This window comes from Chelmon rostratus, chromosome 14 (genome assembly GCF_017976325.1).
Source record: "Chelmon rostratus isolate fCheRos1 chromosome 14, fCheRos1.pri, whole genome shotgun sequence".
Lineage (NCBI taxonomy): Eukaryota > Metazoa > Chordata > Actinopteri > Chaetodontiformes > Chaetodontidae > Chelmon > Chelmon rostratus.
This window is the reverse complement of record NC_055671.1, coordinates 4,237,872-4,265,219: the sequence shown is the minus strand read 5'-3', so window position 1 is coordinate 4,265,219 and position 27,348 is coordinate 4,237,872. Positions and strand designations below refer to the sequence as shown.

Sequence of the window (27,348 nt, the reverse complement as noted above, 5' to 3'; positions counted from 1 at the left end):
TACATGACATGGATAAATGATGAATATAAAAGTAATGTGTATATTAGTTGAACTAGAGTCTCAGAAATGCTTACCTGCGTTTGGACTTTTCCCAATCTGACAAACTGACTTTGTCCAAACTGCTGGCTTTTATTTTGAAGGATTACTCAACCGGAATTGATTTCGTTTCCTTCCTGGTCTTCACGACATATGTGAGCTCTTAGCAAAGTGACCAGCGTGTTCGTTCTTTATTTTTATACCCGGCAAGATGCAGATATGCAGTGTATGCAGCGAGCAGACACCTAAATACAGATGTCCAGCCTGCAAAATAAGATAGTAAGTCACTTTAAAGGACTGTCTGCAAGGTAGCTTGCTAACCTCTAGTTAGCTTACGATTTGTTTGGCTAGGTTCGTTAGCTGGTAACGTTAGTCAGACTTCACAGTTATTTGAGAACAGAGACAACTAGCCATTCTTGTGAAAGATTGTTTTCTCTTGTTTGTTTGTTGGACCTAACTTAAAAAGAATACCAAATATATATTCACCCTTTCCACCAAGAGCGAAAGCTAAATTACGTTAACGTAACAGTGCTGTAAACATAGCATTGTATGAATAACATGACCTTAGTTCCCAGAACGCAAGAGAACGCATGTTACAAAATTTCAAAATAGAGATAAACATAAGCAAATCGACAGAACATGTTATTAACTTAAAGTAAAATCCAAGTAGTCACACATAAAAACAGTTTTGGACATAAACACCACATGGGACGGCAAGCCACGGGGGTCAAAACTCGCGATTTGACTGTTCTCACTACACACTATACATTGTTTTGATTGATGGTTTAATCGTTCATTCAATAGGTGGGGTCTGGAAAAGAACTGTACTGATGTCACCGCGTATTATATTTATTCAGAATTGCACAGATGTCATTTTTGATCTGCCAGTTAAATTACTGTTTTTTTTTTCCGACAGTTGTTCACTTGGCTGTTACAAGAGGCATAAAGGTAAATGAGCTCGTTCTCAGTATTTTAGTGATGTAGTTATGTGATATTTAGACAAGCTGTGATCATATATTCCCGCTTCTCATCATCTGCTGATGCACCCCCTAATTTTCGTTTTTATCCATAGATACTTGTGTTCCTTTTGAGCAGCCTGCACCCATTGATCCTGCAGCTAATAATGCCTTCAATACTGGTATGTTATTTCTCTCGTCAGCCCTGTGATTCTGGTTCTTTGTGTAGTGTGTCCAAATGAGCCAGCAAGAGCAAAAACCTATTTCATTATAATAGGTGGGGGTGGGCGACATGGAAGAAGTTAGTGCAACAAAAAAAAAACAAAAACATACAAATAAAAGAGTGCTTGTCATCTCATGCTGTTTAAGATTTCTTTTTCATTTTTCTCATTAGAATTGTGAACAATCACTGTATATTAAAAGATAATAAACAATATACTTCTGTGATAATTATAATGCTTAAAGTCACCAAACTGTACATTTCACTATTCAATCTAACTAAGATTGAGAATGAGCAGGACAAACTGAACTTGAGACGTGGCTGGAAATATTTGTGACTTAAAGTTGTCAGTTTTGCCTTTTAATTGTCAGTTCAGTTTTCTGATGCTCTGTTTGAAAAGCTTTTTTTTGTTCTTTAAACATTACTGTCTTTGCAGAGCCGTGGACTGTTGAGGATCTCCTGCATGAAGAGGACATCACTGACAAAGTGCCTCTGCAGAGGCTCCAGCTGTTAGGTATAAATCCACCATTACCTTTTGTCTGCTTCAGGTTATTTATTTTTATTTTTTTAACACTGTTGGCAGTAGAATCACATGTCATGTGTATTTACCAGTGGCCACACAATTTAAGTTTTCATCAAAGTCAGATGTGAATAATAGTTAATAGTTTACTTATTTCCTCTACAGGTCAGTCAAAAGAGCTGCGAGATCTTCTTTGCAACCCCCATCTGAGACAGTTATTATACTCCGTTGATGGTGCAGACAGCAAATACGATGCGATGAAGGCTGCCATGCAGGAGCCTCTGTTTGTTGAATTTTCAGATCAGTGTTTGAAAATTGTAGAAAATGAAGCAAAATCATTAACATCAAATGAAGCTGATGATTTGTAAATCATTTTTACATCCAGTCACTTTCTGATTTTTTTTTTTTTTGGGGGGGGTCCCTTTTTTTAAACAAATAAAATGCGTGCCACACGCTATTGTCATTTTTCGTGATCTAACTTCCTGTCCTGTGCCTTGAGCTGTTAACTAAACTTACTTGAAAGGAAAACATCTATATTCCAAATTTTTTAACACTGATATTTATTTCAACAAAACAGTCATTTAAATAGTAACATAATTCAAGTTGTACATTGATCCCTTGGTATCACTGACAAAAACAAGTATGCAGATTTCAAATTATAAACTCATGTCATACAGACACATTTCAGTGAATCTATCGCTGGATAAGATTTTAAGAATAGAAACTGTTTAGCAAGCAAAGGAAGGTATGCTGTCCCTCTAGCTAATGTGTTGCCTCAGAAGCTAGGAGGATACACATCAGTGTTAAGTTACATTAATGACATTTTGTAACATTCATAGCAAAAATATGTTTTGAACATTAAAATTACAAACATAATAAAACTGTATGGCTATAACATGTTTGTTCTCCCACACAAAACATTAGTGTAAAAAGACTTTGGTTATGCTATACAGTACTTGTATTGATACTTTGGACTGCAGCAGATTAAAATCCACAAGTGATTTAGTGAAACATTTAGCAGATGTGCATAATATGTAGACTCTTTCTTAAACAAAGAGCAGGAATTTGAACATGGGTTCATCCATTCCCTGATTCACTGAAGTGATGCTTAATAAATGCTTGTTCATGACTTTTTGTCAGTCTGTTGCTGTATGTGAGCAGTTGTGTGGTTTCAATGTGCAATATGTGCTTAACATGTGCAAAATTTGCTGACTTTTTTCTCCTGCATAAATCACACTCTAAGTGAATGCTGGACATTGTGCTAACATATGCAGCCATATGTGTATCTGAATCAACACTAAGTTTTTACCCCCACAATAAATCTATCAAATCACAAAATAGTCACCCTTAAATACATACATATACGAACAGCCCATTTATGATTTGCATGTAGATTCCAAGAGAGGCACTTGTCAAAGGCCCAATACTTTGATCAACGATCAGATGTTCCAAAGATGCAATGATAATCTTCCAAAATTGATATAAATGCTGTTAAATATTTTTGCTGCTGTTTTGGAGTTTCAATTTTTGGAATTAGATTTCAAATTACAGGTAACTTTTTTAGTCCCTTGGACATAAAGGCCACAACAGATGATTCTGTTGCATTGTACACTGCATTATCTTACCTGACCTGTGAGATTAAAATATTATGCAAGGGTGCAGATTTTGCACCCCTGTATAATATAGAGTGAGATAGACTTTGGTATTGTTAAAAAAAAGCTAATTGGAGCTGTAAAAGATCACTTTAAACACAAATAAATTTAGCAAAAAGACAGATTAAAACACCAGGTTTGTCTGCTCTGTTTCAGACTATGGAGGAGGAAATCACCTCTGTACCAGATTGTCCCTCATCTGTGTCCATGAAACCAGCTTTTAGTGAACTCTTACAACGTTTTCTCTAGCAGGATCTCATTGAACCCTGTCACGTCACTCTTCATGTCTGGTTGCCTGTCAGCATAGAGAAGTGGAGACCGCTGATAGTGCAGCTTAACAGATCCCTGAGAAGAGATCAAATGACAAATCATAAATATGATCAAACCTTTCTTGGACATTCAACAGAGCTTGTGTGAATGTGCCCTCACCTTGGGTTGAGCCCGTATGGAGGCGAGCCCCTGTGTGTACTGGTTGGTCTCCACCTTATACTTCCCTCTCCTGGAGGGCAGGTTGAGGGAGGCCATCACAGACATCATCTTCTGGAAGCCCGTGGCTGTCAGAGAGACGGTGATGGACGGGGCCGAGGCCAGAGCCAGGCCCATGGGCCACCCTCGCACCGTGACAGGCTCCTGGATGTTGGAGAGCTGCACTGAACCTCGCTCCCTGATAACAGGGTTCAATGCTGGCACATCATTCTCCACAAGGTCCTTCGCATCGTCCAGTTCGGCCTCAGCTAATGATTTCAATAGTGCCTGCCACAAAAACAACACATTTAATTTACATATCATCCATAACTCCACGTTTATTTGCTTATTTAACCTGTCCTACATTACCCACAATAAAACTCAACAGGCAACAGCTGCGTCACAGCTTCAGGCAGGTGGACATCAGCCCTTTGTATAATTGTACATATTTATGGTCTTTTGATTTTGTATCTTGTATTTCTCTATTTCTATTGCTATTTTTTTGCAACTGCCATTACCTGCTGCTTGAAACAACCAAATTTCTCCAGCTGGGGATTAATAAAGTATCATATCTTATCTACATCATGACTAACTCGCTATAGCAAGATAGGTGACAGATGACAGCAGACAGTGAGGAGAAATTGATTTTTAGTGCTGACAAAGATGTCTGCTAATTATCTTTAAATAAACAGTTTGTTTCCAGCTCTCTAATATGGTGTTATAGAGTTCTATTGTTGTGCAGCTTTAACAGACACATGAAGAAGCATGAGCATAAGATATGATATGTGTTCTTTCCAAATCTCACCCTCCACTTCTTCCAGGTGCTCTGGATGACTGCAGCTGCTCTGTTCCATCTCTGGAGCCGCCTCCTGACCAGCCAGGACCGCACCGCTGCAGGACACAAAAGACTTCAACATCTAACCAAGCCATTCCTTCTGCAAGGTTAATCTGAGCAGTGTGCTGAGACATGTTTATGTACTCCCATTCAGAAGGAAGCATCAAAACAACTTCTGTCATCAACGTTAATCAGATGAGCTTCAGTGTTAGGCAGCTTCTGAAGGGATTAACAAAGTCAGCCTGCAAACATTTTGTACAGACTCTGCCAGTTGATTCCTGTTGGCCAGACAGTAAGGTCAAAGCCAGCACACTCACAGTGGGAGCGAGGGCACAGAGCTCTACTGACTTCACTCAGTGATACCTGGCCAGGGTATTAAGAGTTACCTGCTTGGATCAGAGCAGCAGACTGCTGGCGGGCGCGGCGTCTGCGACGCCGGTACCGCAGCCAGCAGCATTGAATGGAGAAGGCACATCGAGACCGGATCTTCTTCCTCTGATCCTCCAGCAAATCCAGCTGCGAGACAACAGCCAAGCAGGTCAGTACTCCACAATGACTGGAGCCTTTATTTACTTTATATGCCAGAAAAGTAACTTAAACACCAAGTTAGTAAATATGACCAGACTGAAAAGGAAATTCTTGGCTTTATGTAGTAAATCAGTAACTACTACCTAGTTATAGCCACAGTTTAAACTATGCGTGAGGATGCCTGTGAATATAAATAACTGACCATCAACTGGGTGAGAAAAACTTTCGTCCTTCCACAGTGCACCCATGAATTGTATTTTTCACTGTCAATGTTGTGCAAGGGGTCTAAAGCCTCATGTCGCAACACGACACGGAGGAGCTTCTCCACCTCTTGCCGCAGAATGTCGTTGCCGTCAGCCTCCGCGTCTAAGGAGGAGAGGAATTAATGTGAGACACTAGAGACATAATTCAAGTACTGGCAGATCAGCACTCAAACTGTGTAGAGATTAAGTTTCACCATAAAGTATTTGTTTGACAGTACGTCAGTCAGTGAGGGAAAACCTGTTCAGTGGGTAAGCATGAAAGCACAGAGAAATCCATCAGAATCAACAGCACAGCAGACAGACATTGACATGATTACTGTGAATTCAATGCAGCTTTCAAACCCGGTAAGACAGGCAGCATTCAGGATTAGTGAGCAGAATCCTTAAACATTCACACAACAAGACTGAGTGTACAGCTATGCTAGCAGGTCAGTGAGGCTGTAGTTGCACACAGTGAAGCTTTGGGCCAAATGCCAATGCCGGCATGCTAACATCCTCACACTAACAATGTTCACCATCTTAGTCAAGCATGTTAGAACGCTGCCATTTTAATTAGCACCAACACACAGTATAGATGGAGCTGATGGAAATGTCATTAGTTTGGCAGGTATTTGGTTATAAATCAAAGTGTGACATGTTACAATTTTAACCTCAGAGTGGTGCGACAGGAAATGTGGATGTTAATGATTTTGCTTCAGTTTCTACAATTTTCAAATTCTGATCTGAAAATTCAGCAAACAGAGGCTTATGCATGGCAGCCTTCATCACCAAAGTGATAAATATTTATCCTCGGGGCCCATGAATGTGTGCACCAAATGTCATGGCAATCCTTCGATTTCACAAACCCCTAAAATGTCACCATCATGGTGGTGCTGCAGGATAAGTAATGGGATCACCAAAGTAAGTAGGTTTCATCCTCTGTGAACCACGAATGTCTATACAAAATTTCACTGCAATCCACCCAATAATTGTTGACATATTCCAGTCTGGACCAAAGTGACGGATAGAAACACAGACACTGTCATCCACAGAGCTGCTAGAATAGCTAAAAAGCAGCTGAACAGTAGGTTATAAGACATACGTTCAAGCATGAAATGATAAGGAATGTGAAGAGAAAAATGAGGCAACATGCAAAGCAGGGTCTGATAGTCAGAGGTGCATGCTTTTACCTGGAAAGTTCATAAGAAGTTGGAAATTTTGTTAGAAAGTTCTGTTTTTCTACACCAAATGGAATTGTCCCAAGTAGAGTAGAGAACTGAGGACCACATTTACTAAGGCTTATGTAGGAAAAGGAGAGTAAACCAGCAAACCTAAAGAGAGGAAATAAAATCATTCTTTGTCCACAGTAAACATGCCAAAATTGACTTTAAATGGATCCCACAAAAAACTGTACTTACCAACACAGTGACTTCCTGATTTGAATTGTGAATATTTTGAAATCAGTCCATAACGTTGCATGAAGCCTTTGAAAGGAATTCTGGAAAACAGAAATGACAAATCAACCAAAACCCAAGAGAAAGAAAACAATACATTAGGATTTAACAGACTGTTTTGTAATGTATTGTGTTTTTGTTAAGATTCAATGTAATATTTCACCTGATTGGAAAGCCAGCAGCACTAATATGAATAGTCTCCACAATCCCACAGGCCTCCAACTGCATGATAACCTGAGCGCACACAGGAAATATCCATTAAAACTTTCACATCGTAAACAGAGACTGTCGCCTCTCATTGCTGTCATTGTGGTACAGTGTTACTAAACATGTATGTAGAACATCTACCTCCTCCTTTTTGAAGGTCAGTGGCTTGCAGTCTGGGTTTGGTTTGATGCAGCGAGTGTAGTGAGGTGTTGTGGTGTGGAGGATCCTCATCAGGCTCTCCAGAGAGTTCTACAACCAAACATCGATATCTCAGTGCTACGACTCAACCCTCCCAGGAGGAACTCTACAGGCCTGGACAAGCTAATATAGGCTTTAGTTGGCTCCCACCTTGAACTTGGAGACCACAGTGACTTTACTGAGCCCCTTAGGGGCTGGGTTCTCAGTTTCCTTGTCAGTGAAGATCTGGTGAAGCAGGGGGTTGTCAGACTTCTGAAGCAAGTTGATGAGCTCTGGTGGCACCGGGTCCTAAAACACAAGATCCAGCAGGAGATGAGTGGAGGGATCTGTGGTCAACTTTCTGAACACAATTCTAAATCTTTCCCAACACACCTTGTTCTTCTCCACCATCCCCTGTATCTGGTAGTTGACTCTGCCAGCGTAATGGGCCACAGTGAAGTGTGGCTCCTTGCTGAACTTGTCCCAGCTGATGTTGGCGTTGTCACAGAGCTCTTTCTCCAAACGAAGCCTGAACGTCTTTGCATCAGAGGCTCGATTAAGACGACTCTCCTATAGGACAGGTATGTAAAAAGTTAGAAGCATCCCCTTACTCTAGATACATGTATTTCATAATAACTCAGTGTATGTATTAACCTTCTGTGCATGGAAGGGGTTAAAAGAAGCACAGAATAATTGCTTGTATGCCGTCCTACACACAATTACAACAGGCCTCAACAAAAAAAAAAGATAAATCTGCACTCGTACTGTACATATATATATGTACACATATATGTGTGTATGTGTATGTATATATACATATACACACACATATACATGCAAGCAAATACTGTTGAACATTTTTCACTGTGTGTGTGTGTATGCTTGCTTGCTTGCTTGCTTTTCTGTGTGCAGTTTATGTAAGTAATAAAAGTTCCATATTGTCTTTGTTATCATTTAGAAAAACTATGATAATAATAAAAAAGCACAAGCAAATGAGCAGCATACCTCATTAAGAAGAGAAAACACACTGACAGGGCTCCCCTCTATTAGATCCAGACAGCTCTGGTTGTCTTGGTATTTGACAAAGGACCACTCCAACCCCTCTGACACATATTCCTCCTGGGAGAAGCAGAGATAAACATAAATATTTTGGTACATAATCCATATCTCAATTAAAACGAGGTATGTAGTAGTTCCCATGTCCCAGGAGATCTCTGCATGGAAGGTAAAACTGATACCTGTTGAGCTCGGAGATAATGTGCCACAAAGTGCTGCTGCAGTTTCTCATTGGCGTAGTTGATGCACAGCTGCTCCAGGTTATTCATGTGGAAACATTCAAACCCGTACACATCTAGAACTCCTGGAGGTCACAGACAGGACAGGACTGTGTCAGTTTATGAAGAGAAACTGGGGCAAAAATGAAAACATCCAATGATGTGAAAGACAACAATGCTTGTACCTATGAAGTTGCACCATGTGGATTTGTCCGCACATATGCTGTTGTTAATGAATGTAACCAGCCACTCAAACAATCTGTTGGGAAAAAGTGACACTGTTACTCCAAAAGAGAGTTAACAGACATATCATCCTTGCTGTTTATTGTAAACAAAAAGGCATGATGGTTTCACTTTTACGTGTTTGATGTCGGCTGAGTCTGGGTCACAAGAGAAAAACAAGCTCTTGCATGACCAACGCTTTCCACATAACGTTAACACATTGTGACAAATTGCAGTGTTGTTTGATGATCAGATCATCATTCTTACTGGGCGTAGGTGACCTTGGCCATGCAGTCTCTCCGCATGCTGCACTCTGCCTTGGAACAGGGCTTGAGCACACTCTGCTTTCCCGCTTTCAGCGTCCTCACTCTTAAACACGTCTGAAGCTCCTCAGCAGGGACGCACAGCAGCTCAGCAGCCCTCTGCAAGAAGTCTAAAACACAGGCAAGAGCGGAGGCTGTTAACTACATATTTCAGGTTTGTTGATAGTCATTGTCAGGAAGTCGGGTGGTGTCATGGAACTAGTTCTTCAGTCCAGCAGCATGGCTGGACTATATGAAAGTATAACCTGTCTGAGATCCTTCAAAATAAATCCCTTGAGCGCTATACCGTTTGTTTTTCGATTAGTCTTACACTGTTAAACAATGGAGCTTTCGAGCAATCAGTAACTGGAAGTGACTGCTAAGAGCTGATTAAATATATTAAACAAAATCATATCCAATACCTTTGGACTGCTCATCTAGGTTGCAAGGTTGTGATTCATCTGAAGAAGAGAAATGCACATTCCCCAACTGCAGAATCCCTGCTAATATCTGTAATGCATTACAACAGAGAAAAAAAGATAAAATATTAACACAAAACTAGACTGAAAGTTGATGTTTAGGTAACACTTCAACCCCCCTTTATACAACATTTGTAAGCAATATTTAAACATGTAATGAACAGTTTACAACACGATATAGTATAGATGTAGTTGTAAGCAGATATAAGTATTTGTTAACAGCTTCTACCAATGATGAATACCTTACCCTGAATATCTGTCTCTGCCTCTCTGCATTAATGCCCAGATGAACCATTGCCTCGACAGTCTCATCAATAGAATATTCTTTAAAACGTTAAATGAGCAAAAGTTACAAGTGAGAATCCCACAAATGTAAAGAATAAAATACAAAAAATGTGCATAAATACAAATAAAAAATAAAGACCAACCCTCAACTGTTTTTTCAGAATTTGGCAGCCACACAAAACGTTGGCCATCCTGCATCTTCCACTCCTTTCTCTGCTCACCTGTGGCCCCTTTCATCATCTGAAAAACAACATGCTCTCAGTATTTACATCTGAATGACATGTGAATGTGTTCATATTAAACCAAAGTACCCAATTAGCATGTGGGGTTTAGTGCAGCCCTGTTAACTCACCTGATAAAAGATGTGGAAGTTCCTCTCATTAGCTGGTTGGTAGGCCACCCTGGTCTTCTCTAGCAAATATGTCTGCACAGACGCCCCCACCAACAGCTGACACCTTCATGTAAAAATAACATGTTAAACAGATTAAGCTGACCTACGAGCTGTATTAGAGTACATACATAAAGTGCTGCAGCTCAGTTAGTTGTAAGTACCTGTCTAGCTGGAGCTGAATGTACTTTCCAAAGCGACTGCTGTTGTTGTTCCGTAGCGTGCAGGCATTGCCTACATGGAGGAGGAATGCTTTAACTGAGTGATAGTCTACACCGGCGATTTTCACAATACCACCACACCTGCAATCAGTTCACTCACCGAAAGCTTCCATGATGGGGTTGGAGTCCAGCACCCTCCTCTCTATCCTCTCCACTGTGTCCTGACTCTTCAGCACTGAGGAGGAGGCCGCCACTGTGGCGTAGTATTTCATCAGGCAACGTGATGTCCATGTCTGTGAGGAAACAAATTATTGTTCCACTAAACATTGTTTCTGCTAATCCTGTGCTCCAGTTTACTGAGATCACCCGTCTTTAAGGCTGTAACTTATAATTATTCTCCTTACTGATCAATCTCAAGACTATTTTTATGATTGGATGTTAAGTATAAAAATGTCAGAAAAATGAAGATAATCTTATTATTCCACATTCAATGCAGCAAATCCTCACATTTTGAGAAGCAGGTAAATAACTGTCAATCTTCTAATCGAGTGATATACTTCTTAATACTATAATTTCAGCTCTAGCATTATTCTTTTTTTTCCCTCATTTCAGAGGGCTTTTTTTCCAGAGACCAGCTTTCTATCAACACCGTGACGAGAGCACATCTTTTCTTCGGATTTTGAAATTGTGTGGCCAGTCACCATTTTGATGATCACTGTTCAAGCCAACGCTCTTCATTATAAGTCTATGAAATGGGAAAAAAATAATGAGATTGCCATCAGGTGTTAAATTACTTCTTCAAATTTCTTATTTGGTATAAGCAACAAAAACCCTACACAGTTAGTTAATAAAAAACTGGGATATAAGAGAAAAGAAAAACACTGTCAGCTTTCAGAAACTGAAACCAGTAAAGTTTTGTTTATTCAAAACAAACCTCTGGTGCTGCTGAACATGGAAAAATACACATAACTTCTTCTTGGCCAGAGGAGTTTTTTGTGCATTTAGAGCAGCAAATTAACTGGTTTGACATTGAAGTGCCAAAAGATAAACACATCCAAACTGCCTTTCTAATCTTGTGCTGAACAGCAAATGGGATTATTGAATACTGACAAATATGCATTAATAATATTCAGCGAATGAATCACACAGCTTAAAACAAACCAGCTTACAAATGCCTAATCAGCTTAGTCCATAAACAATAAATTGGCCAATCGCCAGCCTGCACAGTTGAATGTATGGCACTGGAAGTAATACAAGCAACTGATAGTTTAAACCCCTGGTCGATGTAGAGGGTTATGTTATTTTTTTTAAGATGAACACACTATGTGCTGGTTTACCTTTCCTGCACCGCTCTCACCACTGACCACCAAGGATTGGTTCACTGGCTCCAGCTGGCCCTGAATATTCCTGTAGGCTTCTTCTGCCACAATAAAGATATGTGGTTTGAACTCCTGTTGACAAAGATACACAGACTCGTTAAGATGCTTCTCGTGCCTTCAAGGGGTTCCAGAGTTTCATGAGTTTGACTTTGAAGCTGTTCTTGACATAAAGAGGCAGACGAGAAACCAGAGAGTTTATGTTTGAAGTGACCACAAAACTGCATGGCTGATGTTGGAGTTGGAAAACATGCTGATGAAATATTGATTGCTGTTGACACACTACAGTTACCAGTTATTTTTGAAGGTCTGCTTTAGTGCATGATTTAATCCTGAAAGTCCTGGCCCTCTGAAAACGACAAACTCTTACAATGCACCCACCGCATGCTCCCAATTCGCCCTCACCATCCATCTTTGCCCAACACACATCTCTACACGCTGTTTTCCCCCACTGCCTCTATGATGACTGCCCTCTCTCTCATAAAATTACTGTTTCTGTAAAAGGAGTCTGGCGGCTTTGGCGGGAGCAATATAACAGCTGTTTCTGGTTAAACAAAATGGAGCTTACACTTTAACAGAAAGGTATCTTGTATGGATCCTTTCCAAAATGTTGTCAGACACTGATTATAGCAATCTGAGCCTGTCAGCGGCAAAAACAAACACTTTTAGTGGTTGTACAAGGGCCATGCCAGCTGCAGTGTGTCACTAAATACTGCAAAAACTTGTTGTCCCCATTAGTCACTTCCACACTAAAATATCAGTGGGTCCATAAACACAGATAATATTCGTACAGAACTTCTTCCGTTTGTCTGGGACACTAAAATCTTCAAGGACACGTAGACCGGCAACTCTGCTTTGAAATACCTGGGGCTGAGGAGCGCAGTGATATTCCTTCATCACATCCAGAGAGTAAAGGTCTGGGATTGGCTGGAAGGGGTTGAGAGCCACTAGGGTGCAGCCAGCGTGGGTGTAAAACACCTTCACACTGTACCTGGCCTGAAGACATTTCAGCACTAGCAGAGAAAAACATTTAACATCATCTCTAGGCATTAACAGGAAAAAAAACAGGCAAGCCAGTATTTTACTGATGATAACCACCAGAGGCAGGAACAAGAGAACACAAGAGAAGACAGCAGCATGAAAATGGCCAAAATATCTTTCTTTAGAATAAAATTCTTTGACTATATAAACTAAAATCTTCAAAAATCATCAATGCATTGTTATCCCAAGACAAACATTGGTTTGACAATGATAAAAACTGCTGCACATAAACACTTAAAATAAAATATGATGCTTCACGTTTACCAGAACTACCATATTAGAAATGCAGAAGGAATACAAGAATCGTTGTTTCTCGGAAGGCACGTGTAGCACAGCAATCATTCATTTATCACCCCTGCAGATTTTATCTTGACGTGCTTAAATAATACACAGCAAATGCTGCAATCCAAGGTGACATGAGCTGGAAAACACTGTGTCACACTGGCTGTACATTTGGAAATAAAGACAAAGTTTGTACAACACACAAACACAGTAGAGATTTTTATGCATCCATATTAAGTGGAGGGGGTACTAGATGAAATGACTAAAATACAACTTGGCTGAAACAACAGGTACTACCAACACCAAGCCCCATGCATCATATTTACATCATCAAGTGATTTAGAGACTCCAGAAGCCCTCTCCCCCGACATGCTAGCCCTGTGTGTTACCTGTTGTTGGGGTCACAGGGTTGACTTTGGTGAGGTCGTCGTAAGTGTGGAGTTGGTCTTCATCAGTGAGGAAGGCCTGAATTTCTCCCTCCAGTGAATCATTTAGGGATGGGTGAGGAGAATGCACTTTCTGGATGAATCCTCTCACCTATGTGAAAAGCAAAATGTGAGGTGAACAAAAACATAGAAGGGATGCTATGTTTAAAATATGAATTGTCATATTTTATTTCATGCCAAGTAAATACCTTTGGGTAGAAACAATAGCAAAAAAGAAGAAACTTTGGAAAAAAGAAGCATTTTTGAACATGCAGGATAGAAAAGTGTGAGAGGATGATTAAGCTTTTAGGCACATTGTATTTGTTATTCCAACAATGTAGAGCACACATTTAAAACACAAACACTGTTCTCCAGAAGTCAGACACTAGACAGCTGTGCCCAAAGCTCTGATGTCATCATGGTTTTTAAGTCTGAACATGGCAATTTCCAGCAGCTTGATTAAGCAGGTTTCATTCAAGGTCAAGGTAGTATTTTAAAAAAAGAGGGCAGATTTCCAAACTTCATACTCATAACAGTTCAGTATGGATAAAATTGTTAAACCTTTGGTAGGTCAATATGACCTGGTTAATTTTCCTTACTTATGAAGTGTCTTAAAACATTTTGTCTCTATGCGATCAAATGTTCACATGTTTCTTCTCAGCTCTGAGAGAGCGGTCAAACATTACACCAATTAACACTGTATGTAAATCAAGTACTAATTCTTACCTCACTGACACCATGATTTATTTCACAAGCCTAAAAGTAGTCTTGCATGGGCAGTTCCTACATGTGTTTGTGCAGAACCACCTTGGTACCATGTGTAATTCATTCACTCACAATCATCCCAGGCTGACAAATAGAGGTCTGCTTTATCCTGCCAAGATCACATGGTTTGGACCTGCAGCCTGCCTGACATCTGTCAACAGTCTGAGGGACCAAATTTGTGCAGACAGAATTAATCCAATGACAGGTAGCCTACATCCAATCATACTGTGAGGCCATTTTAAACCATGTAAACAGACTTAATGTCATGAATTTCATACCTGATGCTCCAAGAATAAAGTCCACAATATATTCAACTGACATATAGCTACCACATTTAACACACATAAAGTCTCATGTTATTGTAGTATGTTATGATGTGATTTTAGAAAGCAGTAGGTGACTGGAGAATAAAATACTGTAAGTACAAAAATAATACATATGTAGATAACGACCAGCACATTAACAAAGTGATTTCTTAAGTTCTGTGTTTGAGTAGCCCTGGTCCTTGTGTGCTCTTCTTATTCCAAACTCTAGTCAAAAATCTGGCAATTTAGTGAATGTTGCAAACTGGCAACTGCTCTAAGCTAAGGCGCTATCTCAATATTTGGAGGCACTGGTAGACAGAAAACGTCTGACAGTCTTCAGTCAAAGTTCCTCAGACATTGTTTATGTGTACCCTTTGCTAAGAGCGGGGGAGGAATACGTTACCGTTTAGACGTAATTTACTACACGTATTGTAGGAACGATTTTCATGCGGCACATGAAACTCTAGTTTACGGTATTGTCATTCGGTCAGGTTTGCGTTCACAGAATCATTCACAAAGCGTTTGAATACGAACCAACCAATCAAACCTGAGAACCGGTGACTACAGATCAATAAAGTTAATCCAGGTCAAGCTCAAGTTAGCTTTAAGTTTTACATTCCATAAACCAAAAAGGAAGCCATCTAAACCGCCGGTCGAGGATTGTGGACGGGTGTTCCCCGTCTCCTAACTTACCGTCGCCCCTCCATTTCTGTATCCTGCTCCAACTTTACTTTGCTTGTCCGCAGAACTCATTTATTTTACCGTTAATTTCGCGTCTGCCTTACAACTCAGACAAAACAATGTCAGAGGAACTTCGCCTAAATTCTTCTTAAGGTTAGTCCACTCTGCAGTCCTGCACCTCAGCAGTTTCCATTACTGTCAGACATTCCTCAAGGACAACTTCCCGTGGCTCCTGCCTGCTGCTTGTCCGACTGCCTCGTGCACTCCCAATCACACACTTATTCCCGCCCTCTTCCCGATGATTCATGGGACATCTGACTACCACTAGTTGATCAGTAAGGTTTACCATAAAATTACCCTTACGTTAGAACCTTCTAGCTCTAGCCCTCTTTTAAATTAAATTGAACTAGACGTAAAACTGGGACTTTATATTTATCAATTTATTCCTAGTTTTCCTCTTGAATATCCAAAAGTAGAGGCTCTAGCATCAATTGTAATCCTGCATTAATCAATTGCCTGCAATAGAAACTGAAACCAGAGCTTTTTGACAGTCATATGCATGATGTATTGATGCTAAGGTTATCACTAATACTAGATGCTAATGCTAGATAAAATGAATTTGCGATTATGTTGTAAGTGTCAGAAATCCGAGCTGCTCTGAATGCGGCACGGTGCGGATTACGGAAGTAAGAGTAGAATCTTTCAAATTGGTGCAGCATGAGGGTGTAAACCTGAGGCAACTGTAAATAGGTATGCTGTAAAACAGGTATTTTATGAATCTGCTTTCGACGCAAAGACAAAGCCATGGTAAGTATAGATAACTAAGACACACATGACGTACTGTAATTTAACGTTGTCGTGTTGACTAGAGAACTAAGAAGACTCCGCTTATGGTGAGTGATCGTGAAATACTCTGGGAACGTGAAAATGTATCGTGAAGAGCAGTTTACACTGCTCTTTTGTACATTAAAACCAACGCAAGCAAACGACGGCTGTTTCAGCTGAAAATCAGTTCGTTACGTAAAGAGTTGCATTTAGGTGACACTTTTATACTTATGCACCAGTGAGTTCCCACATCCCTGGAAATTCACTGTGGCTTTTGCCATAGTGCCTTAATGTTGTTCCATTTGCCAGTGTCTATTGAGCATATTCATATTTCTATGTCCCTAAGTACAACCATGATTCTGTCATGCAGTAAAAAATGAATTCTAATGTTTGCAGGCGATGTCTCAGAGGGAACTGAAGGAAGCATTTGTCAGTAATCTCAATGGGACCAGTCTGTGGGAGGTGACACTGGGCTCATTTCTCACCCCACTATGCCTCATCAACAGAGGACTGATTCTGATCCTGTACCATCAGGCCAAAGGGATTCTACCGCTACCACTTCCCCTGATTTCTCACCTGCTTCTAGACTTCGCTGTGCTTGTTCTCCCCCTCATCCTGTCCTGCACACTTCTGAGTAGCACTCTTCACCTGGTCATCACAAGTCTAGCTTTGATTTCAGCTTGTGTGTTTTGCTATATCTATTATACCAGCAGCAGTCAGCACCCAGAGAACACTGTCAGCACCTTCCTTCAGAGTCACATTCAATTCAACCAGGTTCCCTTTGTGACAATCTTCAGAGTGTTTGTAAATGTGAAAACTGCCATCAGCATTCTTGCCGTTGACTTCAGTGTCTTCCCAAGGCGTTATGCTAAAACAGAAACCTATGGGACAGGGGTTATGGACTTTGGGGTCGGTGCGTACGTCTTTGCAAATGCCCTCGTCTGTCCAGAGGCACGGAGGAAGAACATCTCAGGATCCAGGATGAATCATATCAAAAAGCAGCTCCAGTCCGTCTGGCCCCTGGTTGTTCTTGGTATGGGAAGACTGGTGAGCGTCAAAATGACCGGCTACCAGGAGCATGTGACAGAATATGGCGTCCACTGGAATTTCTTCTTCACACTAGCTGTCGTCAGAGTTGTGGCTTCTATGGTTTTGGCAGTTTTACCAGCCAATCAGTCGTGGGTTTTTGCCCTTCTGATTAGTGGATTTTATCAGTTCACTCTGGAGACATCTGGGCTGAAAACCTTCATCATCCACAACAATGACAGAGAAAAGGATTTTCTGCATGCTAACAAGGAGGGCATATTCTCTGTCGTGGGTTATGTAGCCATCTACATGGCAGGAGTTCAGGTGGGACTCTATGTGATGCAACCAAGATCCCAGGTTAGACAGTGGCTCAAAGCCCTTTTTAACATCTTGTTGGGAGGTTTTGCCCTGTATGCTGCTTTGTACATCTGTCAGACACTGATGGAGCCAGTGTCTCGCCGCTTAGCTAATTTACCTTTCTGCATTTGGAGTGTTGCTCAGTCCTTGTTTTTTATGTCCTGTCTTGGTGTAGCTGACATGGTTTTACTGTTTTCCAAAAGAATATCAGGCTTCCACTTTGTACCCTCATCATGGAATTTGTGTAAAAAACAATCAGACTCTGACAGAAAGACAGGTGAAATAGAACGACACTGCCTTGTTCAAGCTGTCAGCAGGAATCAGTTATTATTTTTCTTGCTTGCAAATGTCATGACAGGATTGACCAACTCCATAGTGGACACACTTACCTCCAGCAGTATATTTTCAGTGTGTGTTTTGCTATCATACATGTTCACGAATTGCTTTGTAATATATGTTTTACATATTTGTGGAATCACAGTAAAATTCTGGTAAAACTACATTTGTAACTGTACTATAAGGTTCATTTGTGTATTTTGAAGGTTTTTGTGAGGTTGGCGTGACAATTCAGGACAATATAAACACTGGGAGGAGTTAATGTCATAAGAAGATATGATATATACTGTAATACTGAAGTTAAGATTGTACATGATGTTTATATATATGCAAATACATGTATTGATAAAATGGTTTGTCAGAATAGGTAAGGACTTGGACTACAATATACTGTCAAACCGGACATGTTAAGTGTGCTTCAATTATTTGCATTTGTTAATGTTTTTGTTTTTTAAAAAGAAAGAAAGTGTAGTCATTACTGCTAAATAATGCATTCTGTTTAAACTGTATTGGTTTACTTTAGAAATGTCTTTGGTTTACTAGGATTTTAAGACCTCAGACTTGAATCTGAGCTTTTTTTAAAAAAGGGAAAACAGTATTTAAAACAGTTCAGCAATCAAGCATAGTTTGTAACATCAGCTATAGAGCTGTTGTTTTTCTGTATATCCATGTACACACCCGCTGTCTCTTCTTAATCTCTTATTTACTATTTCTTGATTTTGAAAGGTTTTAGTTTCCCATCCCAACAACATCCTGTTCAAATCTCAGTGACTTCAACATCTATACTTTCATCACTTTAATTTTTTATTCACTACCGTTGCAGTCTGTGCACCAAACCCTCAAACTTAGATTAATATCTAATACAGCAACATATGCATGTCAAACTAAGCAAATAAAAATTAAGAAGTGGAAAACCTTAGGGCTCAGTTATGCGTTTCAAATAAACTGGATTTATAACACCTTTACTTGTATGAATGGGCATTTTCTCCTCTCAAAATCTAGAGCGCGCCCCCCCTGGAGGCCATACGCGTGCAACGTAAGCTACTACGTGCGGAGGGCAAAGGTCACGGCAGTAACGAAGATTCCGCCACCGTAGCAGCCTCGCTCACTGTCGCACTTGGTTATTTGTCAGGGGAAATTTCACAAGCGGGTTAGTAAAACTATTTGGTTTTATTCAGATGTCCCTTTATTTGTCAAGGTGAGAGAGTATGGTCAATCGTTAAAGGAGCGGATGAAAGTGACAGTCGCTAAGTAGCCAGTCACCCAGTTGAACTTTATATTAGCCGTGTTCAAGAGCCGTGTTCAAGCTTGCTAACTTTAGCCTTATGGGGCGGCGATGCTAACTAGTAAGTTAGCTAAGTTTGCTGGCATTGACAGGGCGTAGAAAAACTGCATCAACAGCACTGCAGCATATTTATTCATTGTAAAGCTATTATAAACTTCCTTGTATATGTGTATTTTGAGAATATTTCGCACAGTGCACACTGACCGGCTTCCTTAAATTCTATAGTCATACTGGCAATTGAAAGTAGCTAGCAGGCTAACGGCGGTTAGCCGCCGGGTTATTGCTTTATCCTGCCCAGCTCAGAGACGTTACTTGTTTTCACAATGTCATTTTTTTGCGTAAACCGCTTTAAACATATTTTACAAACTAAAACGTCATACCATTTCCCCCTCCAAGCTGTCGTTTCCTAGGTTGGTTTGCTAACTTAGCCGGTTAAATCTGGGTCAAGACATCTGTTTGTACTGCAACAGTGTTAGTAACGTTACTTCAGACGATTTCAACGTAAGGCGATAATTAGCCTTTTGTTGCAGTGTTTTAGTGTCAGGTAGTCTGTAATATTGCTTTTGTTGTACTGACAAGGTGATGTAGTTAGCCCGCTATGACCTGCAATAGATTAGCATTAGCTTGGTGTAGCCTTTGCTGATGTCAAATGTGGTCTGTTGGTCTTTTGTGTGTCACCTGCAGGCGATCTGCACCACAGCCAAACTGGAAGAAATCATGGCACGTCTCGTAGCAATTTGCAGGGAAGGGGAAGAGGACTACCCATTTCTCGCCAGACAGATTCCCCTGTATATCGACGATACACTCACGGCAAGTATACTTCCCCATATATAGGACCACAAGGAGAGTGTCTGTGAGGATCGCAGGTGCTATGTGGCTAACTCAATCATAAGCCTCTTTGGGTCATGCGTTAGTACTCCACATCATGATTTAGTGTCCAGAGGTAAAGGCTTGGTTGTTGCCAAGTCCCTGTTTGAGGGTCAAACATTCAGTTTGCTAACCTTGTTGTACAATCTATTTGACACCCAATTAAGAAACCATAAGGCTTAGACAAATAAGTGCATTTTTGTGGCCTTGTAGGGGGCTAGAGATGACACACTTTATACACTGTTGTTAAAAAAATATTCATCCAGTTTGACTTTATTGTGGGGATGTAGATGCAATATTAAAATTCCTTTTTTCATGACATATTACAGTTGTACACCTCAATGCACATCTCGAAGGTTAATGTCCCACCGATTGGCACTGAGGCCTTAGTACTGTTGTTATAGCATTATACAGTCACAGTAAAACTGACAGATTCATTTAGAATAGTAAAAGCATGAGTTAAAGGTGCTAGCTTATATTATATGTTAAATAATTGACACCTGCCAACCAATCGCTGTCAAGAATTTTTTTGGAAATAGTATAAACTTTAGCAACTGAGAAGACGACCTTTATCTTTATGGGGGTGTGACACCATATGCCTTAAAAGTCATACATTAATAATGTAAACAGTGAAAAAAGACATTCTCTGAGAAATGGATATGCCTTGTGACAATTATCAGCATGGCTGAAATGAGTCTCTGAAAATGTCTATACTGTACATTAACTGTTGTGTATTATATATTATGTTGTCAGATGGTGATGGAATTTTCTGATAGTGTCATGGATGTTGACAGCAACGAAATAAACATGTCTCATTGGAAACAGTTTTCTGAGGTAAGTAGTTTTGGTTTTGCATAGTGGTCCTTGTTAAAATGTACATGTGATTTTTTCCTCTTTGCCTACGTCTGTGTACATACACAAGTGTGTGATTTTTCTTTGTGTGACATGTCAGCAAAGTGATAACAGATGTATGATTTGTTGGCCTTTAGTATTACTCCAAGTTGAAGCAACAGGACTTGAATATCGCCCTGATGGTGACATCCAGAGAGGTCTACAGCGCATTATCTCAGCTGGTGCCATGCGTTGGCTGCAGACGAAGTGTGGAGCGCCTCTTCTCACATTTAGTGGAATCAGGGAACCCGGCCCTGGAGCCCCTCACAGTGAAACCCACAGGCATGCTTTCTGTCACCAAAGCCTGTTTAGCAGACGTAAAGAAGCTTTACACCCTCTTCTACGTCCATGGGTAAGATAAAGAGAAATGTCTTTCTTTTATTTCCTAATTCCATGTATCAAAAGAGAGCAGCCCAAACAAACAGTTTTAATTTAATATGAACTACTACTACTTACTACTTTTAGTCAGCTAGTAAAACATAGAGAACCTCAATATGTGGCCTCAACAAGAAATGCTCTCTGGGTATGTTGGAATACTATATAATAATAGTCCTATAACAAGCTTTTATAGCTGCTCTCTTCTATTCAGTAATAGACCCACCACTCTCATCTTTATGGACATGGATGTGACAGTGTGGTTTAAATGAAAGAACTGCAAACTGTGCATGTACTCAGAGTGTAATACTGGCACACAGTGTCGTCTTTAGTGTCAGATGAAGTAAATTGATAACTTTATTAATGATTAAAAACAGTACTGGGATTTAAAAAATGTTTTTTGTTTTTTTTTCTGTTTTTTTACAGCTCAAGGTTGAATGACATGATTGATGCCATTCCAAAAAGTAAAAAGAACAAGCGCTGTCAGTTACACTCCTTGGACACACACAAGCCTAAACCTTTGGGGTAAGTAACGCCTTTCATCTGTTTTCCTCATCAAATCAAATCTTTTCCCCTAAACAACATTCAACAACGTGTTAATGTTAAGATGCTGTGTTTGAGAAGTGGAATAGTGACAGCAGCTAGGACAGGTGTGTTTTTAAATTGTTTTTTATCAAGCCATAGTGAAGGGAGCTTAAACTGGACGACATGTTTATCATATATTTTAGCATATGTGTACCTGAATAGAATGTATTGCTACTTAGATGTACTACTTTGCGCGCTCTGTATTAAAACAGGCAAAGATCCCAGTCACTTAGCTTGTGTTTTTTTTATTGATATTGATGACCTCTCAGTGGATGATGGTTTTGTTTGTGTTCATGTCTGTTTGGGAACCAAAACAGACCAAGTCATGTTAATCCTTCTAAAACTGATAATTACACACCCATTTAAACTAAGGCATTATACACACACATATCCCTCTCTTGCGACTTCTGCTGTAATATCTGGATACTTTTTTCTGTTAGCTTTTAAGCCAGAGTGAGGACATTGGCAGTGGATCCAAGTTGTTATCAAACAACTTCAGTCATACATGCTAGCATAGATCAAGTGTAGTGAACGCAGTGAAGCATTTAACAGCTCATGAACAAGATATTTTCCTCAGGAGTAGGTGGAGACCATCATCAGAGCTGAAAGGAGAGTGAATATTGGATTTAGATTGTTTAGGTACCCAGAAACACTAATGAATGCTGATGTATATTTATATTTGCTGGCTGTATAAATAGGCAAGTGTCTGCTATGAGTTTCACCATATTAGCAACCCCACAGTGACTAAAAAAAATCCATTCTTGCAGGTTTAAGAGATGACAACTGTGCATTGTGATGGTACAGCTGTAATAGTTGTATGTTTGCTTACAGGGGAAGCTGGATGGATGTGTGGGAGCTGATGTCTCAGGAGTGCAGGGATGAGGTAGTCCTCATTGATAGTGCTTGTCTTTTAGAGACTCTGGAGACATACTTGCGTAAACACAGGTAATGTGTGGCTATCGTAGCCTTTATTTCCAAAGTGATTTTATTTATCACCAGATTAACTATGGATTACTTTTTTGTCCACAGGTTTTGCACTGACTGTAAGAATAAAGTGCTGAGGGCATACAACATCCTGGTGGGGGAGCTGGACTGCAGCAAAGAGAAGGGGTATTGCGCCACCTTGTATGAGGGACTATGCTGCTGCCCCCACGAACGCCACATCCATGTGTGTTGTGAGACTGACTTCATCGCTCACCTCCTTGGCCGAGCGGAGCCTGAGTTTGCAGGAGGTTATGAGTGAGTAACAATTTAAACAGTGAATACAAAGAGCCCACTTTAACCACTATGAAGTCTGTTTCAGAGTGATTTACCATCATGCCATGTTCCCTTCATGTATTTATACATTTAGATGATGATGGTGTTTTTTGTTGTGTTTTTAAGACGCAGAGAGAGACATGCCAAGACCATTGACATTGCACAAGAAGAAGTCCTGACCTGTCTGGGTATTCACCTCTACGAGCGCCTGCACAGGATCTGGCAGAAACTACGAGCAGAGGAGCAGACCTGGCAGATATTGTTCCATTTGGGAATTGATGCACTACGCAAAGGTTTTGAGGTACACAACTTCTAAGCTAGTGTCTGTATGGTAGTGGTGGAAGAGGAATTTAGATCCTTTAGCAAAGTAAAAGAACTGATAACACTCCACTTCAAGTAAAAGTCCTTCATTCAAAACCTGAAGTAAAAGTATGTAAGTATTTCTAGAGCAATGAATCATATAAGATCATCATATGTTTGCAGCATCACTGTTCTGTGAGAACCACGTATCTCTAAACAGTTTACTTTTCATGAGCTCAGAAAAACAGCACTGTCTTCACCTTTGTGATGATACATGTTTCAGATAATCCAACAGGGTTTTTAAATGGTTTATGTAGATTAAGAAGTAGGTGAATTTTCTCAACCCATAAAGGAACACTTCATCCTTCAGTTTATCACAAACGTACACATTTAGAATCACCAAATGAGGAGATACGCTACATGGTTTTCACTGGACAGGAAAGGCATGAAAAATTGAGTAAAAAGGAGTAAAAAGTGCAATTTTTTGCCTCTGAGTTGTAGCGGAGTAGAAGAACAAAGTAGCATAAAATAGAAATACTGAAGTAAAGAATAAGGATCTCAGATTTGTACTTAAAGGATAACTTTCGTTTTTTACAACCTGGACCTTATTTGTAGCATTAAATACGACCATTTACTCACCCAGACAACTTTGGTGGCATTTGGAGTCGTTTTGAAGAAATTAGCCCCAGAGGAGCGGCGCGTATATCCGTATAATGCGAGTACTCGGGGCATCCAAGCACAGCCTCTATATAACGCATAATCTGCAGTGAAACTCGTTCATATTCCAATATTTTGTTATGATATGCTGGTGCTATTCCCCTCTGAGCCGGCAGTCGGCTAGTTTAGCTGTAGTTTGGCACAGCTATGGTTCGTTATTGCGTATTCGTAGCCGACCGCTGCAGAGTCAGCCGTGTTGTGGCTGGCTGCTCGCAGCACCCGGCGTTCGGTAATGACATCATCCACCTCAGAGGTAGTTGCCTAGAGATGCCGGATGTTGATAACATGCTAACATGATTACATGTACTCGCATTATACGGATATACGCGCCGCTCCTCTGGGGCTAATTTCTTCAAAACGACTCCAAATGTCACCAAAGTTGTCTGGGTGAGTAAAAATGGTCGTATTTAATGCTAGAAATAAGGTCCAGGTTGTAAAAAACGAAAGTTATCCTTTAGGTACAGTACTCGATTAATGTACTCCATTATAATCCACTACTGGTCTGTGTAATAATTTCAAACAGATTTATCAGATGATAAATGCATTATGGCTGTGTGATAATGCATCTTTTACCATGCCCCTAGATGGCGGTGGAGAAGATGCAAGGGATCAGTCGCTTAGAGCAGTTTGTCGAGGAGCTGTCTGAGGAGGAGAGGGCCAAAGAGCTGAAGCAGGAGAAGAAGAGGCAAAAACGGAAAAATCGACGCAAAAACAAGTGTGGCTTTGACATGTCTGAGCAGGAGGCAGAGGACAAGGAGAAAACTCTAGATGAGGTAATCCTCCGCCAACAGTTCACATTTTTTAAGACGTTTGTGTCCATCTGCAGCTGCACGTGTTTGTCTTTATTTACGTCTGGCCCATTTTGTATGTTGCAGGGCTGTCTTGAGTCTGTTGACGGCTCTTGCAAGGTCTGTGGTAGCCATGACGAGGAGGAGGAGGAGGCTGGATGTGATGAGAGCGTTGCTGCCAATAGCACTTCCTGTAGCTGCCCAAACACCAAACAGGGTAAAAATACAGACTAAAGTTATCTCTTTTTCAAACAGCCAAGTTACAAGTTACAAAGCACTTCCACACACTGCTTCTTAGATGCTTCGTTGTCTGTGATAATCAGATCAACACAGCTCTGCAAGTGTCCTCCTCCCTTTTTATTTATTAGCTTAGCTTACTCAAAGGTTAATAGGGCCTGGAATAGGTCAAGCTGATGGTGAATTTTAAGATTGTCCTCTGCTGGACCACAAGGGAAGCTACTTCAAATGATCTGTTGTGCTCAAACACTGTTTACTTTGAATCCAAACAGGTCGTTACAGTTCAAATATTTAATTTTTTCCCACATTTGATAATAAAAGTTCAAATTTCAAATGAAAAGTGACAGCCGTAACACAGACATCATCACACACTGACCTTTATGTCTTTAGAGTTTACTGCTTTAGCAAGACAAACTATTGTAAGGACAAATAATGAAAAAATGTATTTTCCATGTGTTTCTCCAGATTTGTCCCCCCTCGGCAATGGTAGTGACCTCGGCTACTCCTCAAGCATGGAGGGCAGTGAGACAGGATCCCGAGAAGGTTCTGATGTCGCCTGCTCTGAGGGCATATGCAACCATGATGAAGCAGGTCTGGTTTGAGCAGCTCTAAGATGCTGATGACTGGAACCATTTCAGGGTCTTGTAAACATACACTACAGTGTCTTCAGTCTTTTTTCTGACCATGTGTTTCTTTACCTTCTGCAGGAGATCACTCAAATCCCCATCACTGTGCTGAAGACAAGGAGGAGGATGGGACAGACAGTTGTGTGGACTGTTGGCCACGCCCTGAGGAAAACACTCAATGCAAGAGTAAAAAGAAGAAAAGGAAGGGCAAGGGCTTATGCAACAGTCAGGTGAGAGGACAGACTGTAGAATCCACACGCTGTATGCAGAATACTTGAGGCTGTGTATCTAATAAAGTATGCACATTCCCACAGGGACAAAAAGGTGAAGGATGTATGCCAGATGGGAACACAACGGGCCGCGGTCCATCATCATCACACACTTGCCGAACCAAAGAAATGTTCTCCTTATGTGGCGATACATTTGCCAGCATTGCACTACGGTTACCATGGACAGTACATCAAACGAACCTCAGCCTTCATGTGCGTCCTCCAGAGGCAAACATCAGTCTGGTGGAACTTCTGGTTAGTGACAAATGTAGAATAAAATGCTCAAAAATAGACCTTTTTCACAGGAGACACTTTTACTTGTTATAGTAGGACAAGCGCTGTCATAACTAATAACATTGATGTTCACCGTCTTGTATTCAGCTTTGCCAATAAGCCATGCTAGTGAGCCATTATGTAGAACTGGCACACCTAAGTAAAGATGTCTGCTGTATGAAATATTTATAGTTTCTGCTTTAAAAGTAAATAAGTATCTTGCAATCTTTGTATTTATCTACATTTCACTTTTTAAAAATAAGAACGAATGACTGCACTGGACTGACTGCAATGTAACCTCCTGGTCGTGTTCTCAATACAGGATGATTCAGAAGTGACTTCAGATGAAGAGAATTGTCTGACACAAGATGAAATCCAGGCATTTTTAGAAAGAAACCAGTCTTTCTACAACAACCGCGACCAGTACCGACAGCTCCTGAAAGAGAAATTCACCAACTACTGCCGTGCCACTGAGCAGAGTAAGCCAGTCTGTGGAAAGCGGTTTGCCACCACAAGTGTCAACTCGCTGCACTAGTAACATCTTCTGGGAGAAACACTCGTGACCACTGCTGCAACATCTTTAGAAAAGATCATTCTGAAGTACATTTGGTGTCCTGTTCAGCCATTTCTCCTTTAAAGTAAATGTGATTCTTACTTTCTGTTGCTCTGTCTCTCTTTTGCACTCGTACACCAACACTTTTCCACCTCATTTCTTGGCCACTTTCTCACCTGTAATTGTTCTCTTTGACCAAGTCTAGCTATTTGTTGTTGGTCTTCTGTAGGGTCATTGGGTAAGAGCACAGTGGAATCAGTAATCAAGCTTTGAAAGCTGTGACATTAGGGATACATTTTAGGAGTCTTATTTTATGTATTCTTTTTTTTCTATTTTGTTTCTCTTTGGTGACACTTCAATGTAGTGGTAATGGTTGTACCATCAAATGTGTACAGAAATTCTAAATATAAAGATTTTACAGAGAATAAACATCCATTTGTAATAAGGGTTTGGGTGTGATGTTAAGAGCGCAATGTGCAAAATTTACTAAATAAAGAATATTT

At 40.4% G+C, this 27,348-nt stretch overlaps 4 protein-coding genes across 5 annotated transcripts; 3 read left to right on the top strand and 1 right to left on the bottom strand.

Annotated features, from left to right (window-relative positions):
* Positions 1-174: 174 nt before the first annotated feature.
* On the top strand, positions 175-3,216 carry znhit3 (zinc finger, HIT-type containing 3). The gene is made up of 5 exons (XM_041952624.1): positions 175-315; positions 953-984; positions 1,109-1,174; positions 1,649-1,726; positions 1,898-3,216. Exons 1-5 carry the CDS (start codon positions 248-250, stop codon positions 2,098-2,100), a joined length of 447 nt encoding a protein of 148 aa, XP_041808558.1. The 5' UTR covers positions 175-247; the 3' UTR covers positions 2,101-3,216.
* On the bottom strand, positions 2,283-15,508 carry LOC121617440 (unconventional myosin-XIX). Its single transcript, XM_041952623.1, has 24 exons — positions 15,291-15,508; positions 13,492-13,639; positions 12,644-12,792; positions 11,741-11,854; positions 10,564-10,696; positions 10,407-10,476; positions 10,207-10,309; positions 9,998-10,094; positions 9,817-9,893; positions 9,513-9,600; positions 9,056-9,221; positions 8,752-8,825; positions 8,531-8,652; positions 8,298-8,411; positions 7,686-7,862; positions 7,464-7,601; positions 7,257-7,364; positions 7,072-7,142; positions 6,873-6,952; positions 5,415-5,578; positions 5,071-5,200; positions 4,655-4,740; positions 3,814-4,137; positions 2,283-3,729 (listed from the first exon to the last, which is right to left on the bottom strand). The coding sequence occupies exons 1-24, from the start codon at positions 15,348-15,350 to the stop codon at positions 3,616-3,618; spliced, it is 2,907 nt and encodes a 968-aa protein (XP_041808557.1). The 5' UTR covers positions 15,351-15,508; the 3' UTR covers positions 2,283-3,615.
* A 442-nt stretch (positions 15,509-15,950) lies between these two features.
* Positions 15,951-18,772, top strand: pigw (phosphatidylinositol glycan anchor biosynthesis, class W). Of its 2 annotated transcripts, none has more exons than XM_041952663.1 (2): positions 15,951-16,085; positions 16,500-18,772. In XM_041952663.1, the coding sequence occupies exons 1-2, from the start codon at positions 16,083-16,085 to the stop codon at positions 17,979-17,981; spliced, it is 1,485 nt and encodes a 494-aa protein (XP_041808597.1). In that variant the 5' UTR covers positions 15,951-16,082; the 3' UTR covers positions 17,982-18,772. The 2 variants fall into 2 exon arrangements, with proteins under 2 accessions (XP_041808597.1, XP_041808598.1); XM_041952664.1 differs by lacking the exon at positions 15,951-16,085 and adding an exon at positions 16,095-16,171.
* A 108-nt stretch (positions 18,773-18,880) lies between these two features.
* Positions 18,881-27,348, top strand: ggnbp2 (gametogenetin binding protein 2). Its single transcript, XM_041951864.1, has 14 exons — positions 18,881-18,972; positions 19,792-19,917; positions 20,728-20,808; positions 20,964-21,217; positions 21,667-21,765; positions 22,657-22,770; positions 22,855-23,064; positions 23,209-23,383; positions 24,684-24,872; positions 24,975-25,104; positions 25,590-25,715; positions 25,832-25,980; positions 26,065-26,274; positions 26,615-27,348. Exons 2-14 carry the CDS (start codon positions 19,825-19,827, stop codon positions 26,825-26,827), a joined length of 2,043 nt encoding a protein of 680 aa, XP_041807798.1. The 5' UTR covers positions 18,881-18,972; positions 19,792-19,824; the 3' UTR covers positions 26,828-27,348.

Coding starts and splice junctions, on each gene's coding strand:
- znhit3 (XM_041952624.1), top strand. CDS start 248: ATGCAGATATGCAGTGTATGCAGCGAGCAGACACCTAAATACAGATGT. Junction 985..1,108: donor CTGTTACAAGAGGCATAAAG/GTAAATGAGCTC, acceptor TTTTATCCATAG/ATACTTGTGTTCCTTTTGAG. Junction 1,175..1,648: donor TAATAATGCCTTCAATACTG/GTATGTTATTTC, acceptor CTGTCTTTGCAG/AGCCGTGGACTGTTGAGGAT.
- LOC121617440 (XM_041952623.1), bottom strand. CDS start 15,350: ATGAGTTCTGCGGACAAGCAAAGTAAAGTTGGAGCAGGATACAGAAAT. Junction 10,697..11,740: donor GTGAGAGCGGTGCAGGAAAG/GTAAACCAGCAC, acceptor GTTTCCTCACAG/ACATGGACATCACGTTGCCT. Junction 8,826..9,055: donor GCCAAGGTCACCTACGCCCA/GTAAGAATGATG, acceptor TTTTCCCAACAG/ATTGTTTGAGTGGCTGGTTA.
- ggnbp2 (XM_041951864.1), top strand. CDS start 19,825: ATGGCACGTCTCGTAGCAATTTGCAGGGAAGGGGAAGAGGACTACCCA. Junction 24,873..24,974: donor AGGAGAAAACTCTAGATGAG/GTAATCCTCCGC, acceptor TGTATGTTGCAG/GGCTGTCTTGAGTCTGTTGA. Junction 25,105..25,589: donor CTGCCCAAACACCAAACAGG/GTAAAAATACAG, acceptor GTGTTTCTCCAG/ATTTGTCCCCCCTCGGCAAT.